The 20,086-nt window shown below is 38.8% G+C and overlaps 1 protein-coding gene, 1 non-coding gene and 1 pseudogene across 21 annotated transcripts in view; 1 reads left to right on the top strand and 2 right to left on the bottom strand.

The window, feature by feature from the left end:
- The window catches only part of EPS15 (epidermal growth factor receptor pathway substrate 15), a 161,741-nt gene that overhangs the window by 133,151 nt on the left and 8,504 nt on the right, over positions 1-20,086 (top strand). For all 20 annotated transcript variants that reach the window (XM_074006968.1, XM_074006963.1, XM_074006967.1 and 17 more), the window contains 3 exons: positions 1,895-1,961; positions 17,843-17,919; positions 19,855-20,017. In XM_074006968.1, coding sequence (XP_073863069.1) covers positions 1,895-1,961; positions 17,843-17,919; positions 19,855-20,017 — 307 coding nt within the window. The remainder of the gene's footprint in view (positions 1-1,894; positions 1,962-17,842; positions 17,920-19,854; positions 20,018-20,086) is intronic.
- Positions 8,828-8,934, bottom strand: LOC123570882 (U6 spliceosomal RNA). The gene has a single exon (XR_006695099.1). It is a non-coding gene; the product is annotated as a U6 spliceosomal RNA (small nuclear RNA).
- On the bottom strand, positions 10,359-11,115 carry LOC102127180 (26S proteasome non-ATPase regulatory subunit 7 pseudogene; annotated as a pseudogene).

Consider the following 20,086-nt stretch of genomic DNA (forward strand, 5'->3'; position numbering starts at 1 on the left):
TTAGTCCCAATTAACATTACCTTTCTCTACAATTAAATTTTTTTATTTATTTTATTTTATTTTATTTTTTGAGACGGAGTCTCGCTCTGTCGCCCAGGCTGGAGTGCAGTGGCTGGATCTCAGCTCACTGCAAGCTCCGCCTGCCGGGTTTACGCCATTCTCCTGCCTCAGCCTCCCGAGTAGCTGGGACTACATTAGGTGGGACTACAGGCGCCCGCCACCTCGCCCGGCTAGTTTTTTGTATTTTTTAGTAGAGATGGGGTTTCACCGTGTTAGCCAGGATGGTCTTGATCTCCTGACCTCGTGATCCACCCGTCTCAGCCTCCGAAAGTGCTGGGATTACAGGCTTGAGCCACCGTGCCCGGCCTACATTTTTTTTTAACTTGGAAATTTATACATTAAGCTCTGGCAGTATTATTTGACATTTTTTTGTAATATCCAACTTCTTGATAATTGGAAATAGAGTCTGTAATACAAATGACATTGATAATCATGCATCAGAGTTGCATATAAATGTTCAAAAACTCTTTTCACACTCTTTTCACCTGTTTGCCAAGTCTTTCAGCTAGCCCCTTAAAAAGAGCCCGGTGCCAGAAAGAGGAAATTCAGTTATCTTCCTAAATATACAATTTGTTTGACTATGATTAAAAACTAAAGTATAAAGTAGGAAGACAGTTAAAAGCCAGAATCTCTGGCATCTGGTAACATCCTCACCTTTAGCAAGATCAGTTGCTCTTGATCCCAGACTTTTACATAGCTTATTATTGAAAGCAGCAGGATCTTTTTAGCAAAAAGCTATCTTTGTGTATGTGTGCATGTGTGTGTGTGTGTGTGTGTGTGTGTGTGTATGTATGTGTGTACATGTGTTTTCTCTCTGAGGGTCAGAATGCAGAATTATTTTTAGATAACAATTAGAAAATAGAAATTAACATTTTATGATATTAAGTACTAGGATATGTGAGAATTAAAATAGTGTGTGCATTCTAAATGTAAAATGATACTCTGGAATCTGGTGAAATCTAATAAAATCTATGGTTTATAGTTTTGTACCAGTGTTCTTCGTTTGAATAGATGTACTATAATTATGTGAGATATTAACATTAGGGGAAACTGGGTGAAGAGTGTATGGGAACTCTGTACTACCTTTACAGCTCTTACGTAAATCTAAATTATTCTAAGATAAAAGGTTAGTGGTGGCTCTCACCTGAAATCCCAGTGCTTTCGGAGGCCAAGGTGGGAGGATTTCTTGAGGCCAGGAGTTTGCGTGAAAAATAGCAAGACCCTGTCTCTACAAATAATAACAAAAATTACCCAGGTGTGGTGGCATACACTTGTAGTCCCAGCTATTCGGGAGGCTAAGGCAGGGGAGAGGCAGGAGGATCACTTGAGCCCAGGAGTTTGAGGTTATAGTGAGCTGTGATCACACCACTGTATTCCAGCTGGGGTGACAGAGTGAGACCCTGTCTCTAAAAAATGAAATAAGTAAAAAGTTAAAACAATGTACATCTATACAACTAGCAAGATTATGAAGAAAAAAATAAACGAGTATCACCAAAATCAGGATTGTGATTATAGAGGGGCACATGAAGACTTCCGAGGTATAGTCAGTTTCCTGGGAGATAACTACACAAGTGTTCACTTGATACATACTTGTTAAACCATAGATCTGTTTCATGTACTTTTCTGAATGGATGTTATATTTCACAGTTAAGATTAGAAAATAATACGTATTATTTCCAGTTAGTAAGATTGCAGATCACTATGGGGAAACATTTGTTCCTAATGTCTATATTCCTTAATTAAGAATTTGTAGATAGTATATTCTTTGGAGTGGTGATGAGGTTTCAGCTATGGTATTGCCTCTCTCATTCATCGTTTTATATGCTTTGTTTAGGTGGAAACATTGAAGCACAATGATCCTTTTGCTCCTGGTGGAACAGTTGTTGCAGCAAGCGATTCAGGTAAATAAATAATTTATCAACTTCATTGAACGTTAAACATTACACTTTTTTTTAAGATTTTTTCTTTGCCTCTAAATATATTTGTCCTGTTATTTATAGCTTTAAAATTATTGCGTAATTATATCCAATTGTAATTTACCAATAATAACAAGCATTTGTGTGTCACTTTCTACTTATCTTTCATTATTTCATTTATTGTTCATGTTGAATATTATACTAGAATATGAACTCTACCCAGTATCAGTAAACCAATAAAAATGTTTTGCTTTATAAAATGCTGTGTTGCTTGGCAGCTTTAAAGTCAGCATTGACTGTTATGGATCTTGGTCTAAGTTAAAAGATTAGTGGCTTCCAATAGAAAATGAAAATTGCTTTACAAATACAAATGGGTTCTGTTAACAATACAGAGAAAAGCTAAGTGTTATTTTAGCATCCAGTCTTCATACTTCATTTATGGTATCTAATTTTTTATTTATTCTTTTAATAACCTTTTTAAATAGTAATCTCATTTTAATCATAAACTAAGGACCAGAATATTAAGCAGTGTTCATCAAGATTGTACAGTTTAATAGATTTGAACCAGGTAAAGCCACGATTCAACGTTAGGTCTGACAAAATCAAAAAGCTTTTTCAACAAAGTAACTCTGCTTCTTTTCCACTGTTCATTTAAAACAAAAACAGACCAGCTATCATTTGGGAAAGCAGAAAATTTGAGGAAAGTAAAGTCAAATGTCTAAATACTCTAATATGCTGAAAATAGATTGCTTTATTTTTCCAGGTGAATATAGAGTGAGTTGTTCAGTATACAAATGTATTAATTGTGACTAATTAAGGATTATGAACATAGAAAAAGAATAGTAGAAATGCCTTTACAGAAGTCTGGGTGCAGTGGCTCACGGCTGTAATCCCAGCATTTTGGGAGGCTGAGGCAGGTACATCACTTGAGGTCAGGAGTTCGAGACCAGCCTGGCCAACATGGTGAAAACCCGTCTCCACTAAAAATACAAAAATTAGCCGGGCATGGTGGTGGGTGCCTGTAATTCCAGCTACTTGGGAGGCAGAGGCAGGAGAATTGCTTAAACCCAGAAGGCGGAGGTTGCAGTGAGCCGAGATTGTGCCATTGCACGCCAGCCTGGGCAACAGAGTGAGACTGTCTCCAAAAAAAAGTCTGGCTCCAAAAAACAGGTTGGGTTTCTTATAATGAACAAATTGTAACAAGATGAGATTTAGCAGAGTGCATTGTTTTCAGGTTGGAAATTAACTCCCAACATGAGTAGCAAGAGTGAGGAATACAAAAAGTAGGTATGTAGAAAACAAGATTTAATGTAGGCTGAATATTGATTTAAACAGAAACTTAGAATGAGAGCAAATGAGACTTCTAAAAGGTTTATTGTATTAACAGTGGTTAAATTACATATTTTTAAGTACATGTGCTCTTTTTATACCCTCATTATTAAACTGATTATATTGCTAGGGGTATTATAGAATTAAAAAGGATAACCTAAGGAAATGGTAGGTGCCATAGAGTTAATTAAACCAACAAAGATTAAAGGAAGGGGAGACCACATTAAGGATAAATCAATAATGATATCAAAGTGGAATGTGGCTTTTGTGGTATGCCTTAAAAGCATGAGCTAGTATTTTAGCAGGTAAATATGGAAAGAGATTATGTGGAGCAAAAAGAACAATGTGAACAGGAAGTGGAGGCAGAACATATAGGGCATATTCAAGGAAAAACTAACACATTTTTTGCAAGAGCTATTTCTCTATTTTTGCAAGATAGAGGAATAGTCAAGTTAAGGCTGAAGTGGTAGGTTACAGTGTTACATTAAAGGTTTCTAATACCTCTGTTGATCTTCTGCTTAAATTCCAGTTCCTAATTCATTTCCTGTAAAGTGGTAGAATAAATGACGATAATAGTCTAGGAGGAGGCTAAGATTTATCATTAATTATAGTAATAATGGCTACTATTCATTGAACACTTGCAGAGTTCCAACAGTCAACATGCTAATCATTTTTCTCTACTTGGTCCCATTTAATTCTCACAACAGCTACGTTAGATAATTTGTATTATGTTTATTGTACAGACAAGGAAAATCCAGGCGTGGAGAGACGAAACAGTTTTCAGAAGGTTAAAGTTGTAGTATTAGATGTACCCAATTCAAATGAGGTCTCTGGTTTTCCACCTGCCTCTTTGGTCATTCTTTCTTAATCTCCTTTGTTGATATTTCCTCTTTTTCTCAACCTCTTAATATTGTGTTGTCCCAAGTCTTAGTCCTTGGACCTCTTTTCTTTTTTATCTGTATTCCCTTGGGGGAAATCATCTGTGGCTTCAAATACTATTGATACACTGATCTGTATCTCTAGTCACATCTCTTTCCTGAACTCCAGGCTCATTTTTCCAGCTAATTTATTTGGAATCTCCATGTGAATGTCTGATAGATACATCTAATGCATAAATCTAACACAAAGCAGCTATTTTTCCTTCCTAGACCTGCTTTTCTTGGCACCTTCCACATCTTAGTTCATGGTTCATCTTTAATGTAGTCTAAGATGATTCTAAAATCTTAGAATCATCCTTCGTTCTTCTTTTGCTCTTCCTCTATCTCTAATCTGTCAAGAAATCTTATTGACTCTACCTTCAAATTATATCCAGTAAAAGCCTTACAGTGGCCTGCACTTTTCTAACAATATCTCATCATTATTCCCATTACTCACTCTGCTCCAGCCACACTGGTCTTCTTGCTGCTGCACAAACAACAGAGCCATGTTCTTTGGCCCTTTGCACTAGCTGTTCCCTCTTCCTGGTATGATCCTTCTCCATATGTTCATATGATAATCTCTGTTACCTCTGACAAATCTTAATTCAGATGTCACCTTCTCAGTGAAGCTTATTCTGGCCACTCTATCTAACGTTTACAAGTACCACTACCCAGCTCAGTGCTCCCACATTACTATTCTCTACTTTTCTTCTTTCATTATAACTTACTACTTTCCATCTTATTATTATATAAATTACTTCATTTTTCTCTTATCTGTTTCCTTTTCATCCTATTAGAAATTAGGCTCCAGAAGGAATTGAGATCCTTGTTTTCACTGATATAACCCAAGAACCTGAAAATGTGCCTGGGCGTATATTATTGAATGAACAAATGAGCCAGCTGCTCTTCTCAGAGAACATGTAATGGGAGTCCAGTGGGTAGATATTACTTATTTTGTTATGATAAGTAGTTTTTTTAAATTGTGGTAAAATATACGTAACATAAACTTTGGCATTTTAACCTTTTTTAAATGTACAGTTCAAGGGCATTAAGTACATTCACATTGTTGTGCAATCATCACCACCATCCATCTCAAAAACTTTTTTCATATTCCAGAACTGAAATTCTCTATCCATTAGATAATTCCCTATTCTCCCTCTCACCAAACCCTAACAACCATCATTACTACTCTGTATACTTATATAAGTGGAATCATAAAGTATTTGTCTTTTGATGATTGACTTATTTCATTTACCCTAATATTCTCAAGGTTCATCCACATAGTAGAATGTATCTGAATTTTTTACCTTTTTTAGGCTTAATAATAGTCTATTGTATGTATATACTGCATTTTGTTTATTTGTTCATTCATTAATGGACACTTAGTTGCCCACATTTTGTCTATGTGCATAATGTTGCTGTGAATGTGTGGGTACAGATATCTGTTTGAGTCCCTGCTTTCAATTCTTTTGGGTATAATTCTAAAAGTAGAATTGCTGGATCACAGGGTAATGCTGTTTTTAGTTTTTTGAGAAACGATCGTACTATTCTCCACAACAGCCATACTATTTTATACTCCAACCAACAGTTCACAGTGGTTCCAGTGTCTCCCCATCTTTGCCAACCCTTACTATTTTCTGTTTTATTATAATAGGCATCCTAATGGGTGTGAAGTGGTATTTATTGCTTTGATTTGTATTTCCCTAATGATTAGTATGTTGTGCATTTTTTAATATGCTTATTGGCTATTTGTATATCTTCTGTGGAGAAATATCTATTCAAGTCCTCTGCCCATTTCTAAATCAGGTTGTTTTTTGTTGATTTTTTTATATATCCTAGGTATTAACCCCTTATCAGATAAATGATTTGCAAATATTTTCTCCCATCCCATGGGTTACCTTTTCATTCTGTTAATACTGTCCACTGGTGAACAAATGTTTTTAATTTTGATGTAGCTCTTTTTATCTATTGTGTTGTTGTTGCCTTTGCTTTTAGTGTTATAACCAAGAAAGCATTGCTAAATCCAGTGTCAGGAAGCATTTCCCCTATAAGTTTTATAGTTTTAGCTCTTAAATTTAGGTATTTAATCCATTTTGAGTTAATTTTTGTATATGGTATGAGGTAAGAGTCCAACTTCATTAATTTGCATATGGATATTCAGTTTTCCCATCACCTTTTCTTGTAAAGACCGTCCTTTTTCCATTGTTTGTTCTTGGCACATTTGTTGAAAATCATTTGACCATATATGTGAGGGTTTGTTTCTGGATTCTGGATTCTGTTCCATTGATCTATATGGTCTGTATTTATGCAGTTCCTCACTGTTTTAATTACTGTAGCTTTGAAATAAAATTTGAAATCAGAAAGTTTGACTACCAACTTCGTTGTTCCTTTTTAAGACTGCTTTGGGCCAGGCACAGTGGCTCATGCATGTAATTCCCAGTACTTTGGGAGGTCAAGGTGGGTGGATCACCTGAGCTCAGGAGTTCAAGACCAGCCTGGCCAATGTCTGAGTTCAGGAGTTAAAGACTAGCCTGCGCAACATAGTGAGACTCCGTTTCTACAAAAAATGCAAAAATCAGCTAGTCATAGTGGGATGCACCTGTACTCCCAGCTACTTGGGAAGCTGAGGTGGAAGGATCACTTGAGCCAAGAGGCAGAGGTTGCAGTGAGCCAAGATCATGCCACTGTGCTCTAGCCTGGGTGACTGAGCCAGACCCTATCTCAAAAAAAAAAAAAAAAGAAAGAAAAGAAAAGGACTGCTTTGGCTATTCAGGTTCCTTGAGATTCCATATGAATTTTAGGATGAATTTTTCTATTTCTGCCAAAAAAAAAAAGTAATTGGGATTTTTGATAGGGATTGCATTGAATCTGTAGATCACTTTGGGTAATATTACTATCTTAACAATATTAAGTCTTCTAATCTGTGAACATGGGATATCTTTCCATTTGTTTGTGTCTTTAATTTCTTTCAGAATGTGTTGTAGTTGTCAGTATACGAGTTCTCCTTGGTTAATTCCTAAGTATTTCATTATTTTTGTTGCTGTTGTAAATGGAATTGTTTTCTTTATTTCCTTTCCAGATTGTTCATTGTTAGTATATAGAAATATGACTGATTTTTATATGTTGATTTTTGTATCCTGCTACTGTACCAAATTCAACTATTAGTTCTAATGGTTTTTTGGTGGAATCTTTAGGGTTTTCTACATATAAGATCATGTCATTTGCAAACAGATTTTATTTCTTTATTTTGAATCTGGATGCCTTTTGTTTCTTTTTCTTGCCTAAATGCTTTGGCTAGGACTTCCACTACTATATTGCAGGGGTCCCCAAACCCTGGGCCACAGACCAGTACTAGTCTGTGGCCAGTTAGGAACCAGGTCGCACAGCAGGAGGTGAGTGATGGGCGAGTGAGCAGTACCTAATGCCTGAGCTCCGCCTCCTGTCAGATCAGCAGCAGCATTAGATTCTCATAGGAGCTTGACCCTTATTGTGAACTACACATGTGAGGGATCTAGGTTGTGTACTCCTTATGAGAATCTAATACCTGATGATCTGAAGTGGAACAGTTTCATCCCGAAATCATTCCCCTCATCCCACCCACAAGTCCATGAAAAAATTGTCTTCCACAAAACCGGTCCCTGGTGCCAAAAAGGTTGGGAACTGCTGCTCTACTGAATAGAAGTGGTAGAAATGGTAAAAGCAGGCATCCTTGTCTTGTTCCTTATTGTAGAGAAATGGTTTCAGCCTCTCAAGATTGAGTGTGATATTTGCTGTTGGCTTTTCATATATGGCCTTTATTAAGTTGAGGTAGTTTCCTTCTATTCTTAGCTTTTTGAGTGTTTTTATCATGAAAGGGTTTTGAATTCTGTCAAATACTTTTGTTGCATCCATTGAAATGATTGGTGTTGTGTTTTTCCCCTCATTCTGTTAATGTGTATTACATTGAATGATTTTTGTATGTTGAACCATTCTTATATTCCAGGAATAAATCCCACTTGAACATGGTGTATAATCCTTTTAATGTGCTGTTGAATTCTGTTGAGGATTTTTACATCAATCTTCATAAAGGATATTGATCTGTGGTTTTCTTTTCTCATTTGTATGTCTTCATCTGGCTTTGATATCAGAGTAATACTGGCTTCACAGAATGAGTATGGAATTGTTCCTTCCTCTTCAATTTTTTGGAAGAGTTTGAGGGAGATTGGTTTTGATTATACTTTAAATGTCTGGTAGAATTCACCCGTGAAGTCATGTTATCGTGGACTTTTCTTTGTTGGGAGGTGTTTTGTTTTGTTAATTTTAAAAATAATGGTGGCCAGGCACGGTGGCTCACGTCTGTAATCCCAGCACTTTGGGAGACCGAGGCAGGTGGATCACTTGAGGTCAAGAGTTCGAGGCCAGCCTGGCCAACATGGTGAAACCCCATCTCTACTAAAAATACAAAAATGTGCCGGGTGTGGTGGTGGGCGCCTGTCATCCCAGCTACTCAGGAGACTGAGGTAGGAGAATCGCTTGAACCCAGGGTGTGGGGGTTTCAGTAAGCCGAGATTACACCACTGCACTCCAGCCTGGGCAACAAAGCAAGACTCCGTCTCAAAAAAAATTAAAAATATGGAATGCCACACAAATTTGCATGTTATCCTAGGACAGGGGCCATGCTAAACCTCTCTGTATCCTTCCAGTGTTAGTATATGTGCTGCTGAAGTGAGCACTGTTGGAAGGTTTTTGATTACAGATTTGATCTCTTTATTAGTTATGAGTCAATTCAGATTTTCTGTGTTTTTGTGACTCGTTCTCCATAAGTTGTGCTTCTCGGAATTTGTTCTCATTTATACTATTCAGTTTGTTGATGTATAATTGTTCATAGCACTGTCTTAACAATCCTTTTTATTTCTGTGAAATTATTGGTAATGTCCCCTCTTTCATTTCTGATTTTAGTTATTGAGTCTTGTTTTCTTAGTCCATCTAGCTATAGGAATGTCAATTTTGTTGATCTTTTCAAAGAACAAACGTGGTTCTGTTGATTTTCTCTATTTTTCTCGTCTGTGTTGTCTCTGCTCCAATTTTTATTGTTCATTTCTTTCTGCTTTGAGTTTAGCTTGCTTTTCTTTTTTTAGATCTTTACAGTGTAAAGTTAGGTTGTTGATTTGAACTCTTCTTTTTTTAAGTATTTATAGTTAGAAGTTTATCTCAGCACAGCTTTTGCTGCTACATCCCATTAGTTTTGGTAATGCTGTGTTTTCATTTTCATTTGTTTCAAGATATTTTCTAATTTTCCTTGTGATTTTTCTTTGACCAGTTGGTTGAATGTGATATTTAATTTCCACCTATTTGTAGGTCATCTAGTTTTGCTTCTGCTATTAATTTTTAGTTTTATTCTGTTTTAATTGGAAGAGATACATTTATTTGTTATTTTTATTTTGAGATAGAGTCTCATTCTGTCACCCATACTGGAGTGCAGTGGTGTAATCTCAGCTCACTGCGACCTCCATCTCCTGGGTTCAGGTGATTCTCCTGCCTCAGCTTCCCAAGTAGCTGAGATTACAGGTATGTACCACCACGCCCAGCTAATTTTTGTATTTTTAGTAGAGACAGGGTTTCACCATGTTGGCCAGGCTGGTCTCAAACTCCTGACCTCAAGCCATTTAATTGTGTCTTTGAAGGTAAATAATATATGGAGCTGGATCCCAAATCCTGAGAATGCCAGAAGTACAGGTCTAAAACATGGTGCGCTATTCTCAGCAGAGTTCAGAAGGGTCAAAACTCAAGGTGGTATGAGGCAGAGAACATATGAAATTCGTGCATTCCATTTAGCAGCCCCCATGAGACCAGAAACAGACCCCACGAGTCTTTGAAGATGGGGAACATTCAACTCCTGGTTTTATAGATAAAAGAATGAGGAGTGCCAAAAATGTTACATTGAAATCTCTTCATTTTTCTCATACAATCTGAAGCCTGAGCTATCTTATCCTAAACTCATAGCAGCTGATGCTGCAGTTTAGGTTTGAGATCAGTCCCTCTATCCATTCAAGAGTGACCCGAGGCATAGAGCTCTAATCAGTACAGCTTTTTAACAAGAACCTTCTAGTGACATACTGATTTAGTTTATAAGATTTTAATTTACAAATTTAAAAAGCTACATCTTTAACTTTTTCTCCTTTTTCTTTTCTTTCTTCACATCACTCTTTTCCTTATCTATATCTTACTCTTTGTCATCTTTTCTGTCCTTTTTGCTTCCTTCTGTTTCCTGCCCTTCTTTCTTCTCTACATCCTGATTGGCAATCTTGTTGTTGATAAAGTGGTGCAGGGCAACTACGGAATGTGTCAGGGAGGCAAAGTACCCCACCATCATTTGGTCGTTGGTCTTCAGATAAAAGGCCTTGACAGACTGCTGCAGGCTGATGTCTGGCAGCAGATTGAAGACTTCCTGCAGCTAATGATCTGGTGGTTGATTGGCAGCTTGCCTGTGGCTGTTTTTTCCAGGTAGCTCCTGATACCCAAAAGCTTGGAGTTCAGTCTCCTCAAACCATGGACTTCTTTGTGATCAGCTGGGAAAGACTGTCTACTGTAGCCTCTTTGATGTCTTGTAACAAGTGTTCAGCTCCAGCTGCTTCAGCTTCCTCTGCTCCAGTTTCGCTAGTCGCATACTCAAATGTTTTTGAGGTTGGAGTGCCATCATCATGGACTTCTCTCACTGAAATATATGCTTCTGTGGGCAGCCCCAGATCCTTTAGTTTCAGTCAGTAATACCAATACTGAGTTAGGGTAGTGTCTTTTCATGAGTTCATTGATGGCAATGTCATTCTTGTGTAGTTTAGGGCCTGTGTGGTACCACCGAACTATTCTTTGGCATTAATTTTCTCAAACATTCCATACGTTTTCCAAATAATCATGGTCTAAAAACCAGACAGAATTATCTTTGTCATCTTCATCAAAAGGGATTCCAGAACTGTTGGATACATCAAGTACTTTTGTCTGCCATGACCCCAAAAGCACACCAACAGTGCACTTTTGGTTTCCAACCTTGCTGATTCAGTTGAAACGATCCACCACACTGAGCAGCACCGGAAGGTGGACCACTGCCTTCTGCACTGCCAGCTCTGACATCTTGACACAACGCCGCCCACTAGGCCTAGCTCCCTGCAACCCACAAACTCCAGCAATAGCAGCAACTCCTGTGAAGACTACTTAATTTTTTGATGAAAAAAATGTGTGTGCATGGGCAGGTATGAATTTATGTATACTCATGCATTGCTTAATGATGGGAAAATGTGTTGTTAGGGGAACATCAGAACGTATACTGACATAAACCTAGATGGTGTAGCTTACTGCATACCTAGGCTATTTGTCATATAGCCTATTGCTCCTAGGCTACAAACTTATACAGCTTTGAATACTATACTGAATACTGTAGGCAGTTGTAACACAATGGTACGTATTTATGTATCTAAACATAGAAAACATAGAGTAAAAATTCCGTATAGAAAATAGAAATGGTACACCTGTATAGGGCACTTAACAATGAACGGAGCTTGCAGGGCTGGAAGTTGCTCTGGATGAGTCAGTCGAGTAATCAGTGAATGTGAAGGCCTAAGACATCAGTGTACACTGTTGTAAACCTTATTAACACTGTACACTTACACTACGCTAAATTTATGAAAATATTTTTCTTCGATAATAAATTAACCTTATCTTACTGTAACTTTTTTACTTTGTAAAACTTCAAAAATTTTTTGAACTTTTTGACTCCTGTAAGAAACCCTTAGCTTAAAACACTATACAGTTGTACAAAAATATTTTCTTCCTCTATATCTAAACTTTGCCTACTTTTAAATTTTTTTTTCTTTTTTTTTTTTTTTTTTTAACTTTTAAACTTTTTCTTAAAAGTAAGATGCAAAAGAGAAAAAAAGAAGGAAAAAAAAAATTAAGACACAAACACACATGAGCCTGGGCCTACACGGGGTCAGGACCATCAATATCACTGTCTTCCACCTCCACATCTTGTCCCACTGGAAAGTCTTTGAGGGCAATCAAACACATGAAGCTGTCATCTCTTATGATAACAATGCCTTCTTCTGGTACATCTCCTGAAGGACCTGCCTGAGGCTGTTTTACAGTTAACTTACTTTTTGTATAAGTAGAAGACATACACTCTTAAAATAATGATTGGCCGGGCATAGTGGCTTACACCTGTAATCCCAGCACTTTGAGAGGCCATGGTGGATGGATCACCTGAGGTCAGGAGTTCGAGACCAGCCCGGCCAACATGGTGAAACTCCATCTCTACTAAAAAATACAAAAAAAAATTAGCTGGGTGTGTTGGCACACACCTGTAATGCCAGCTACTCGGGAGGCTGAGGCACAAGAATCCCTTGAATCTGGGAGGCGGAGGTTGCAGTGAGACAAGATCACACCACTGCACTCCAGCCTGGGCAACGGAGTGAGAGTCCATTTCAAAAACAAAATAGGCTGGGCGTGGTGGCTTATGCCTGTTATCCCAGCACTTTGGGAGGCCGGGGTGGGTGGATCACCTGAGATCAGGAGTTTGAGACCAGCCTGGCCAACATGGCGAAACCCTGTCTCTACTAAAAGTGCAAAAATTAGCCAGGCATGGTGGCACGTGCCTATAATCCTAGCTACTCAGGAGGCTAAGGCAGGAGAATCGCTTGAACCCAGGAGGCGGAGGTTTCAGTGAGCCAAGATCATGCCGCTGCACTCCAGCCTGGGCTACAGAGTGAGACTACGTCTTTAAAAAAAAAAATAAATAAAAAAAATAATAATAATAATAAAATAACAATTAAAAAGTATAGTATAGTAAATATGTAAACCAGTAACATAGTTGTTTATTATCATTATCAAATATGGGTTGAGTATCCGAGGTCTGAAAAGTCTAAAATTTGAAAATCTAAACCTTTTTGAGCACTAATATGATGCTCCAAGGAAATGCTCGTTGGAGCATTTTGGGTTTCAGGATTTTTGGATTTGGGATACTGAACTTATAAGCATATATAGTACAAATATTCCAAAATCTGCAAAAATCTGAAATCCAAAACACTCCTTCTCCCAAGCATTTCAGATAAGGGATACTAAACCTGCATTGTGTACTCCACATAATTGTGTGTGCTATACCTGGATACGACTGGCAACACAGGTTTGTTTACATCAACATCACCACAAACGCATGAGTAAGGACTATGGATATTATGATGGCTATGAAGTCATTAGGTGATATGAATTTTTTAGCCCAATTATAATCTTATTGGGCCACCATCATATATGTAGTCTGTTGTTGACCAAACATTGTTATGTGACACATGTCAAGATTTCTGGTAGTTAGCTGTTTTTCAGGGAATTATTTGTGAGCCTTAAAATTGGTTTCCCTTATTCCTTGTTATTCAGCTGGTTGTGCTAAGAAATGTTATATTTGTTTGGAGGATTCTTAATAGACAGTTTTGTCCCTTTTTTCTTTGCATATTTTCAACAAATATGAGCATCTCCTATTTTCCAGACCTTGTGCTATGCCTTGAGGATACAACTGTGAACAAAACAAAGTTCCTGTCTTCATAGAGTTTGTATAAGAAAGATAGGCAATAAACAAATATATGTCAAATACTGATGAGTACTGTGATTAAATCAGGGTAAAGGATAAAAAGTGATATACCTAAAATGTGGCTTTATCATGTACACCTTCACAAAAAACCATATCAGCATAGCATGATCTCAGATATGTAAGAAAAAAATACCAGGAATACAGGCTGTTAAAGAAGTATGCTGAAATATTCATAAGGGTTATTTCTGATAGTGAGATTCCGGGATGATTTTTTAATTATACTTTTATATATTTTTCCAAAGCATTCATTACCTTTATTCTTGGGGGAGAGGTGGTACTAATGAGGTCATGTGTGCACCTAAAGCCCAGTTCTGCTGGCTCATAGCTCCTGTGTGCACCAAGAGGAAGAAAGTCACCTGCATGGTTTCTCTTTAGTGTTTCTGGAACTCCCCCCAGCAGGTGTCTTGCATGTGATCTGAACAAGTTCAACTCAGTGAGTCCTTCTGCTTTCTGAACAAGCCTCTGCCTCCTGAACAGGCCTCTCTGCCTCATATCAACCATGATCAGTATCTGAAAAGGTTATTTGTCGTTCATCTAAGATTTGTCTTTCCGCAGTGTTTAGTGCTAAATAGGTCATTTATGAGGAAAGTGTAGAAAAACTCTTTAGTAAGGTACTATATATTCTTCACATAGAAGAGTAATTTTTTAAATTAATTTTGTTCACAATATATGCTTCACAATATTCCAGTCAAATCTGACCTAACTCAGGCTATTGCACACATGTTGTGACTTGTAAAGGCTGTGGGACAGGACAGAGAAAAGGCATGAAGCACATTTTCAGTCCCACAAGTGAAATGAGCCCAACTCTTTCCCTTGTCAGCAGTCAGGGAGAGCATCTTCACCCCACTCAGGCTGTGCCTCAGCTACCTCAGCATCAGAAATAACAGGAGCCGGGCAGGCGGCCTATAATCCCAGCACTTTGGGAGGCTTAGGCCGGCAGATCGCTGGAGGTCAGAAGTTTGAGACCAGCCTGGCCAACGTGGTGAAATCCTGTCTCTACTAAAAATACAAAGAATTAACCAGGTGTGGTGGCACACACCTGTATTCCCAGCTGCTTGGGAGGCTGAGGCACGAGAATCACTTGAATCTGGGAGGCAGAGGTTGCAGTGAGCCGAGATATAACAGGAAAAGGAGAGAAAGAAGGGAAACCCTGAAACAGTACCTACGATGAGGCTGGGCCCCAGGCTGAGGACTTGGCACATATGTATCAATGAAAAGGCCGTCTTTTATAGCTAGAATTGTAGGATTTCCTATAACCCTGAACTTCCCAACATCCTCTTCAGGATCAGAGTTGCTGGTATATCCTTAAAGGCCTGATTTTTCTGTGCTTCTACCCAGTCCTTTTTCCCACTCGGGCTCCCCCTCGTCTGCGGCTGTCTTGGTAACGAAATGTTTGGTGACAAAGCAAACAAAAATAGTGTATCTTCTTTGCTCCTCTTATTATGTCCAAGATATACTCATTTTTAGAGATATGGGCACACTTTACACATTCAAATAGGTGGGTAGGCACACTTTTGTTCTAAGCATAGTTTGAGGAGAACTCTTCCTTTTTTTTTTTTTTTTTTTTTGTTGTTGAGACAGAGTTTCACTCTGTCGCCCAGGCTGGAGTGCAGTGGCGCAATCTCAGCTCACTGCAGCCCCCACTTTCCAGGTTCAAGTGATTCTCCTGTCTCAGCCTCCCGAGTAGCTGAGATTACAGGCGTGTACCACCACGCCCGTCTAATTTTTGTATTTTTAGTAGAGACAGGGTTTCACCGTGTTGGCCAGGCTGGTCTCGAACTCCTGACCTCAGGTGATCTGCCCGCCTCGGCCTCCCAAAGTGCTGGGATTACAGGCATGAGCCACTGTGCCCGGCCTGAGGAGAACTTTTCTATGCCTCTTTGTCTTGCCTTCTCTTTTGCAGTTCTTTGCTTGCCTTCCTTTCCAACTGTTTGCTTTGTTTCTTTCCATCTTCCTGTATCAGGCAACAATTCCTATAAACATTATTTGATGTTATTGGTAGTCCTTGCACCTGAATAGGTGAAACCTATCTCAGAGTAGATCATGCATTCCAGCTGAAAATGTTAGTCTACTTGGTAAGTGCAATGTGATGGAAGAAACAACTTCTCAGGCCTGTGAAACATTGATTAAATATACTTTTTTGTTTCTTTGTTTGTTGGAGACAGACATGCTCTGTCACCCGGGCTGGAGTGCAGTGTCATGATCTCGGCTCACTGCAACCTCCGCCTCCTGGGTTCAAGCAATTCTCCTGCCTCAGCCTCCCAAGCAGCTGGTATTACAGGCATGTGCCACCATGCGCAGCTAATTGTTTGTATTTTTAGTAGAGACAGGGTTTCTCTATGTTGGCCAGGCTGGTCTTGAAATCCTGGCCTCAAATGATCTACCCACCTATGTTTCCCAAAGTCCTGGGATTACAGGTATGAGCCACTGCACCTGGCCCATTAAATATACTTTTGTAGTTACTGTTCCTTCTGCCTGGTAGCCTGGTTTCTTTTCCCCATGTTTATCTATTTGGTAAACTCCATTTCTTATTCGAAAGATTTTATTTAAAAGCCAAATGTAGTGGCTTCTTTGCTCCTTTTCCAGATTCACCCAGGCAGTTAGTGTCTCCCACTACAAGTTTTTCGTACCTCTCTCATGACCCATATAAGACTGTTTTATTATTATTTGTTTACATATCTTTTACTAGACTGTGAACTTTTTCTTTTTTTTTTTTTTTTTTTTGAGACGGAGTCTCGCTCTGTCGCCCAGGCTGGAGTGCAGTGGCCGGATCTCAGCTCACTGCAAGCTCCGCCTCCCGGGTTCACGCCGTTCTCCTGCCTCAGCCTCCCGAGTAGCTGGGACTACAGGCGCCCGCCACCTCGCCTGGCTAGTTTTTTTTTTGTATTTTTTTAGTAGAGACGGGGTTTCACCGTGTTAGCCAGGATGGTCTCGATCTCCCGACCTCGTGATCCGCCCGTCTCGGCCTCCCAAAGTGCTGGGATCACAGGCTTGAGCCACCGCGCCCAGCCGACTGTGAACTTTTTCAAGGGTAGGAATTGTATCATTTTATTTTCTCAGACTTGGTATATGGTCAACAAATGTTTGTTGACTGTCCGTTCTTCTTTGGATAGGACTTATTCCCTGTTTTCAAGGACCTTACCATCTAATAAGGGTGATCAGTTACAGGTAACCATGGTACAAACTAGAATGCAATTAGTGCCACAGAGAAGGAAAAAATTACTTCTTGCTGTGGGAAGTAGTGACACCTAAGTTACTCCAGGGTTTGTTGATGAGGTAGCATTTGAAATGGGCCTTGAAGGATGAGTATGAAATGTGGCATTAGTGGCATTATATTAGCTTTTTGTACTTCTTGATGTCTTTATTAGCAGTAATTTAAGTTCATAGAATATTATTTGACATGGGTTCCAAAGCCTTACCTATAAATCATCTAGTTATTACTTTACCTATACTTTACCTATAAATCATTACTTTATTTGCTATTACTTTACCTATAAATCATTCATCAGTTGATTTATACAAAGGAATACATCTTGTGGGGTTATCAGTATACACTCTGTCTTTGTGGGTATCAGTCATAAATTCAGGAATTAATATTTGAGATTGTATGTTTTCAACTGTCTGAATGTTATTAACCAAAAGAAAACATGAAATTTGATGCCTTGGCTGGATTTGGTGGCTCATGCCTGTAATTCCAGCACTCTGGGAGGCTGAGGCAGGAGGATCACTTGAACCCAGGAGTTTGAGATCAGCCTGGGCAACATGGCAAAACCCCATCCCCACAAAAAATACAAAAATTAGGCACAGTGGCACATACACATAGTCCCAGCTACTCAGGAGGCTGAGGTGGGAGGATCACTTGAGCCTAGGAGATTGAGGCTGCAGTGAGCCATGAGTGTACCACTGCTCTCCAGGCTGGGTGACAGAGTAAGACTCTGTCTCACAAAAAAAAAAAAAAAAAAAAGAATGTCCTACTGTCCTGTTTCATTTATTTTCTTTATTCATTTTAGCCACAGACCCCTTTGCTTCTGTTTTTGGGAATGAATCATTTGGAGATGGATTCGCCGACTTCAGCACATTGTCAAAGGTAATTTACAGTAATTAATGGGAAGGGAAAATATACTGTGTTTCCACCAAAAGAGCAATCCTCCTTTGAATTACATAGTCCTTTCACAAAGTTGCAACTTGATTTCAGTAAATCACAGCAAATGTTGATTTCAGATAGAAATGAAAGATAACATTATAGTTAGACACATTTCTTTATATAACTAGACTGTATTGATGGTATAGGTAATTATAATTTTCTATTGGCATGTTTGCTCAGCAACTTCATATTTAGTCTTCTGTCTTTTTAAACATGTTTCTCTCAGTTGAACCACATTTTCCCCCTGTTGACTGTCTGGGTCAATAGGTGTAAAATCTGGGTTTTTATTTTGTCCTCTCTGTGTTGGTTACTTGATTTTATGTTCTGAGGTTGTTAGGGTCAGTATTAAGGTAATTAATACACAAAGTCCAGTACTAAATGTCCACTACTTATTTTCCACTGTGGCTGTGATATTGATTCGGGCTAAGAGAAAAGGAGGATTAGATTGTTGGTTCCTTGGTTCTCAACTGAGGGTTATTTTGCCACGAGAGGAACATTTGGCAATGTCTAGAGACCTTTTTGGTTTTCACAGTTGAGTAGGAGATGCTACTCATATCTAGAAGATAGAGATGGGGGATGCTATTTAATACAGTCCACTCTCTAGTCCCCCACAATATGCAGTTATGTCCAGCCCAAAATGTCACTGTTGAGCATTGCCTAAATAAATGTAAAATTGTGAAGTATATGATTCATTATAGAAAAGTTAATCTTTTGTTACATATTCGAAAGGCAGGGTCTTCAGACACACATTAAGATTTATCATTCCAGCCAGGCGCGGTGGCTCATGCCTGTTATCCCAGCACTTTGAGAGGCCAAGGCAGGTGGATTGTCTGGGCTCAGGAGTTCAAGACCAGCCTGGGCAACATGGCGAAACCTCGTCTTGACCAAAAAATACAAAAAGTTGGCCAGGCATGGTGGCGCGCACCTGTAGTCCCAGCTGCTTGGAAGGCTGAGATGGGCGGATCACATGAGCCCAAGAGGCAGAGGTCGCAGTTGAGCCTAGATTGTGCCACTATACTCCAACCTTAGAGTGAGACCTCGTCTCAAAAAAAAAAAAAAATTATTTCGTGGGATCAGTTTGCTTTAAAAAATTGACTTTCAGGCTTACTTTGCAGTAACTCAAGCCTGTAATCCCAGCATCTTAGGTGGCTGAGATGAGAGGATTGCTTGAGCCCAGGAGTTCAAGACCAGACTGGGCAGCATAACAAAACCCCATCTCTACAAAATAAAAAAATAGCTAGGCATGTTGGTACATGCCTGTAGTCCTAGCTATTCAAGAGGCTAACTGAGGCAGGAGGATCCCTAGAGCCCAGGGGTTGAAGACTGCAGTGAGCTATGATTGTGCCACTGCACTCCAGCTTAGGATACTTAGGAGACTCCTGCCTCTTAAAAAAAAAAAAAAAAAAAACCATTGACTTTCAGGTTGTCTTTATAGTTTGTCAAGATGTCATTTTCTTTGCATTAGTATTAAATCTCATATTTAAGTTCATTAGGAAGTATGGAATCTGTTTTTTTTTTTCCTTTCATTACCATTTAGATCAGATATTCTTTGTGGAAAGGCATTCAATCCCTTTAAAATGGGCCTCAGGTGGTTTTGCATTGAATATTTCCTGAAGCTTGACAAACTTTTAATCTAGATTGAACTTTTTTTGGTTTGATCTGTTACTCTTAATAAGTAATGATGTTAGAATCACTACTCATATAGAATAACTTTTTTTCAAAAATTTCTCCCATTGGACTCTGAATGCAAAGGTTAAAATGACAGTGGTCTCAGAATTAAATAAAACTGTATAATACTTCAGTCATTATTCTAAATGCTACATGACTACCACAGTTTGCTTGGTGTAGCCATGTATAACCATTTCTTTTTAAACAAAGGTCAACAATGAAGATCCTTTTAGTTCAGCCACATCGAGCTCTGTAAGCAATGCAATGATTACAAAAAATGTATTTGAGGAAACATCGGTGAAAAGTGAAGACGAACCCCCAGCGCTGCCACCAAAGGTCGGAACTCCAACAAGACCCTGCCCACCACCACCTGGTATGAGATTTGGTACTTTTCTTCAGTCAACTACATGGCTTTTCTCTTTCTGAAAAGTATTGTGTGGAG

This window comes from Macaca fascicularis, chromosome 1, assembly GCF_037993035.2.
Source record: "Macaca fascicularis isolate 582-1 chromosome 1, T2T-MFA8v1.1".
NCBI classification, from domain to species: Eukaryota; Metazoa; Chordata; class Mammalia; order Primates; family Cercopithecidae; genus Macaca; species Macaca fascicularis.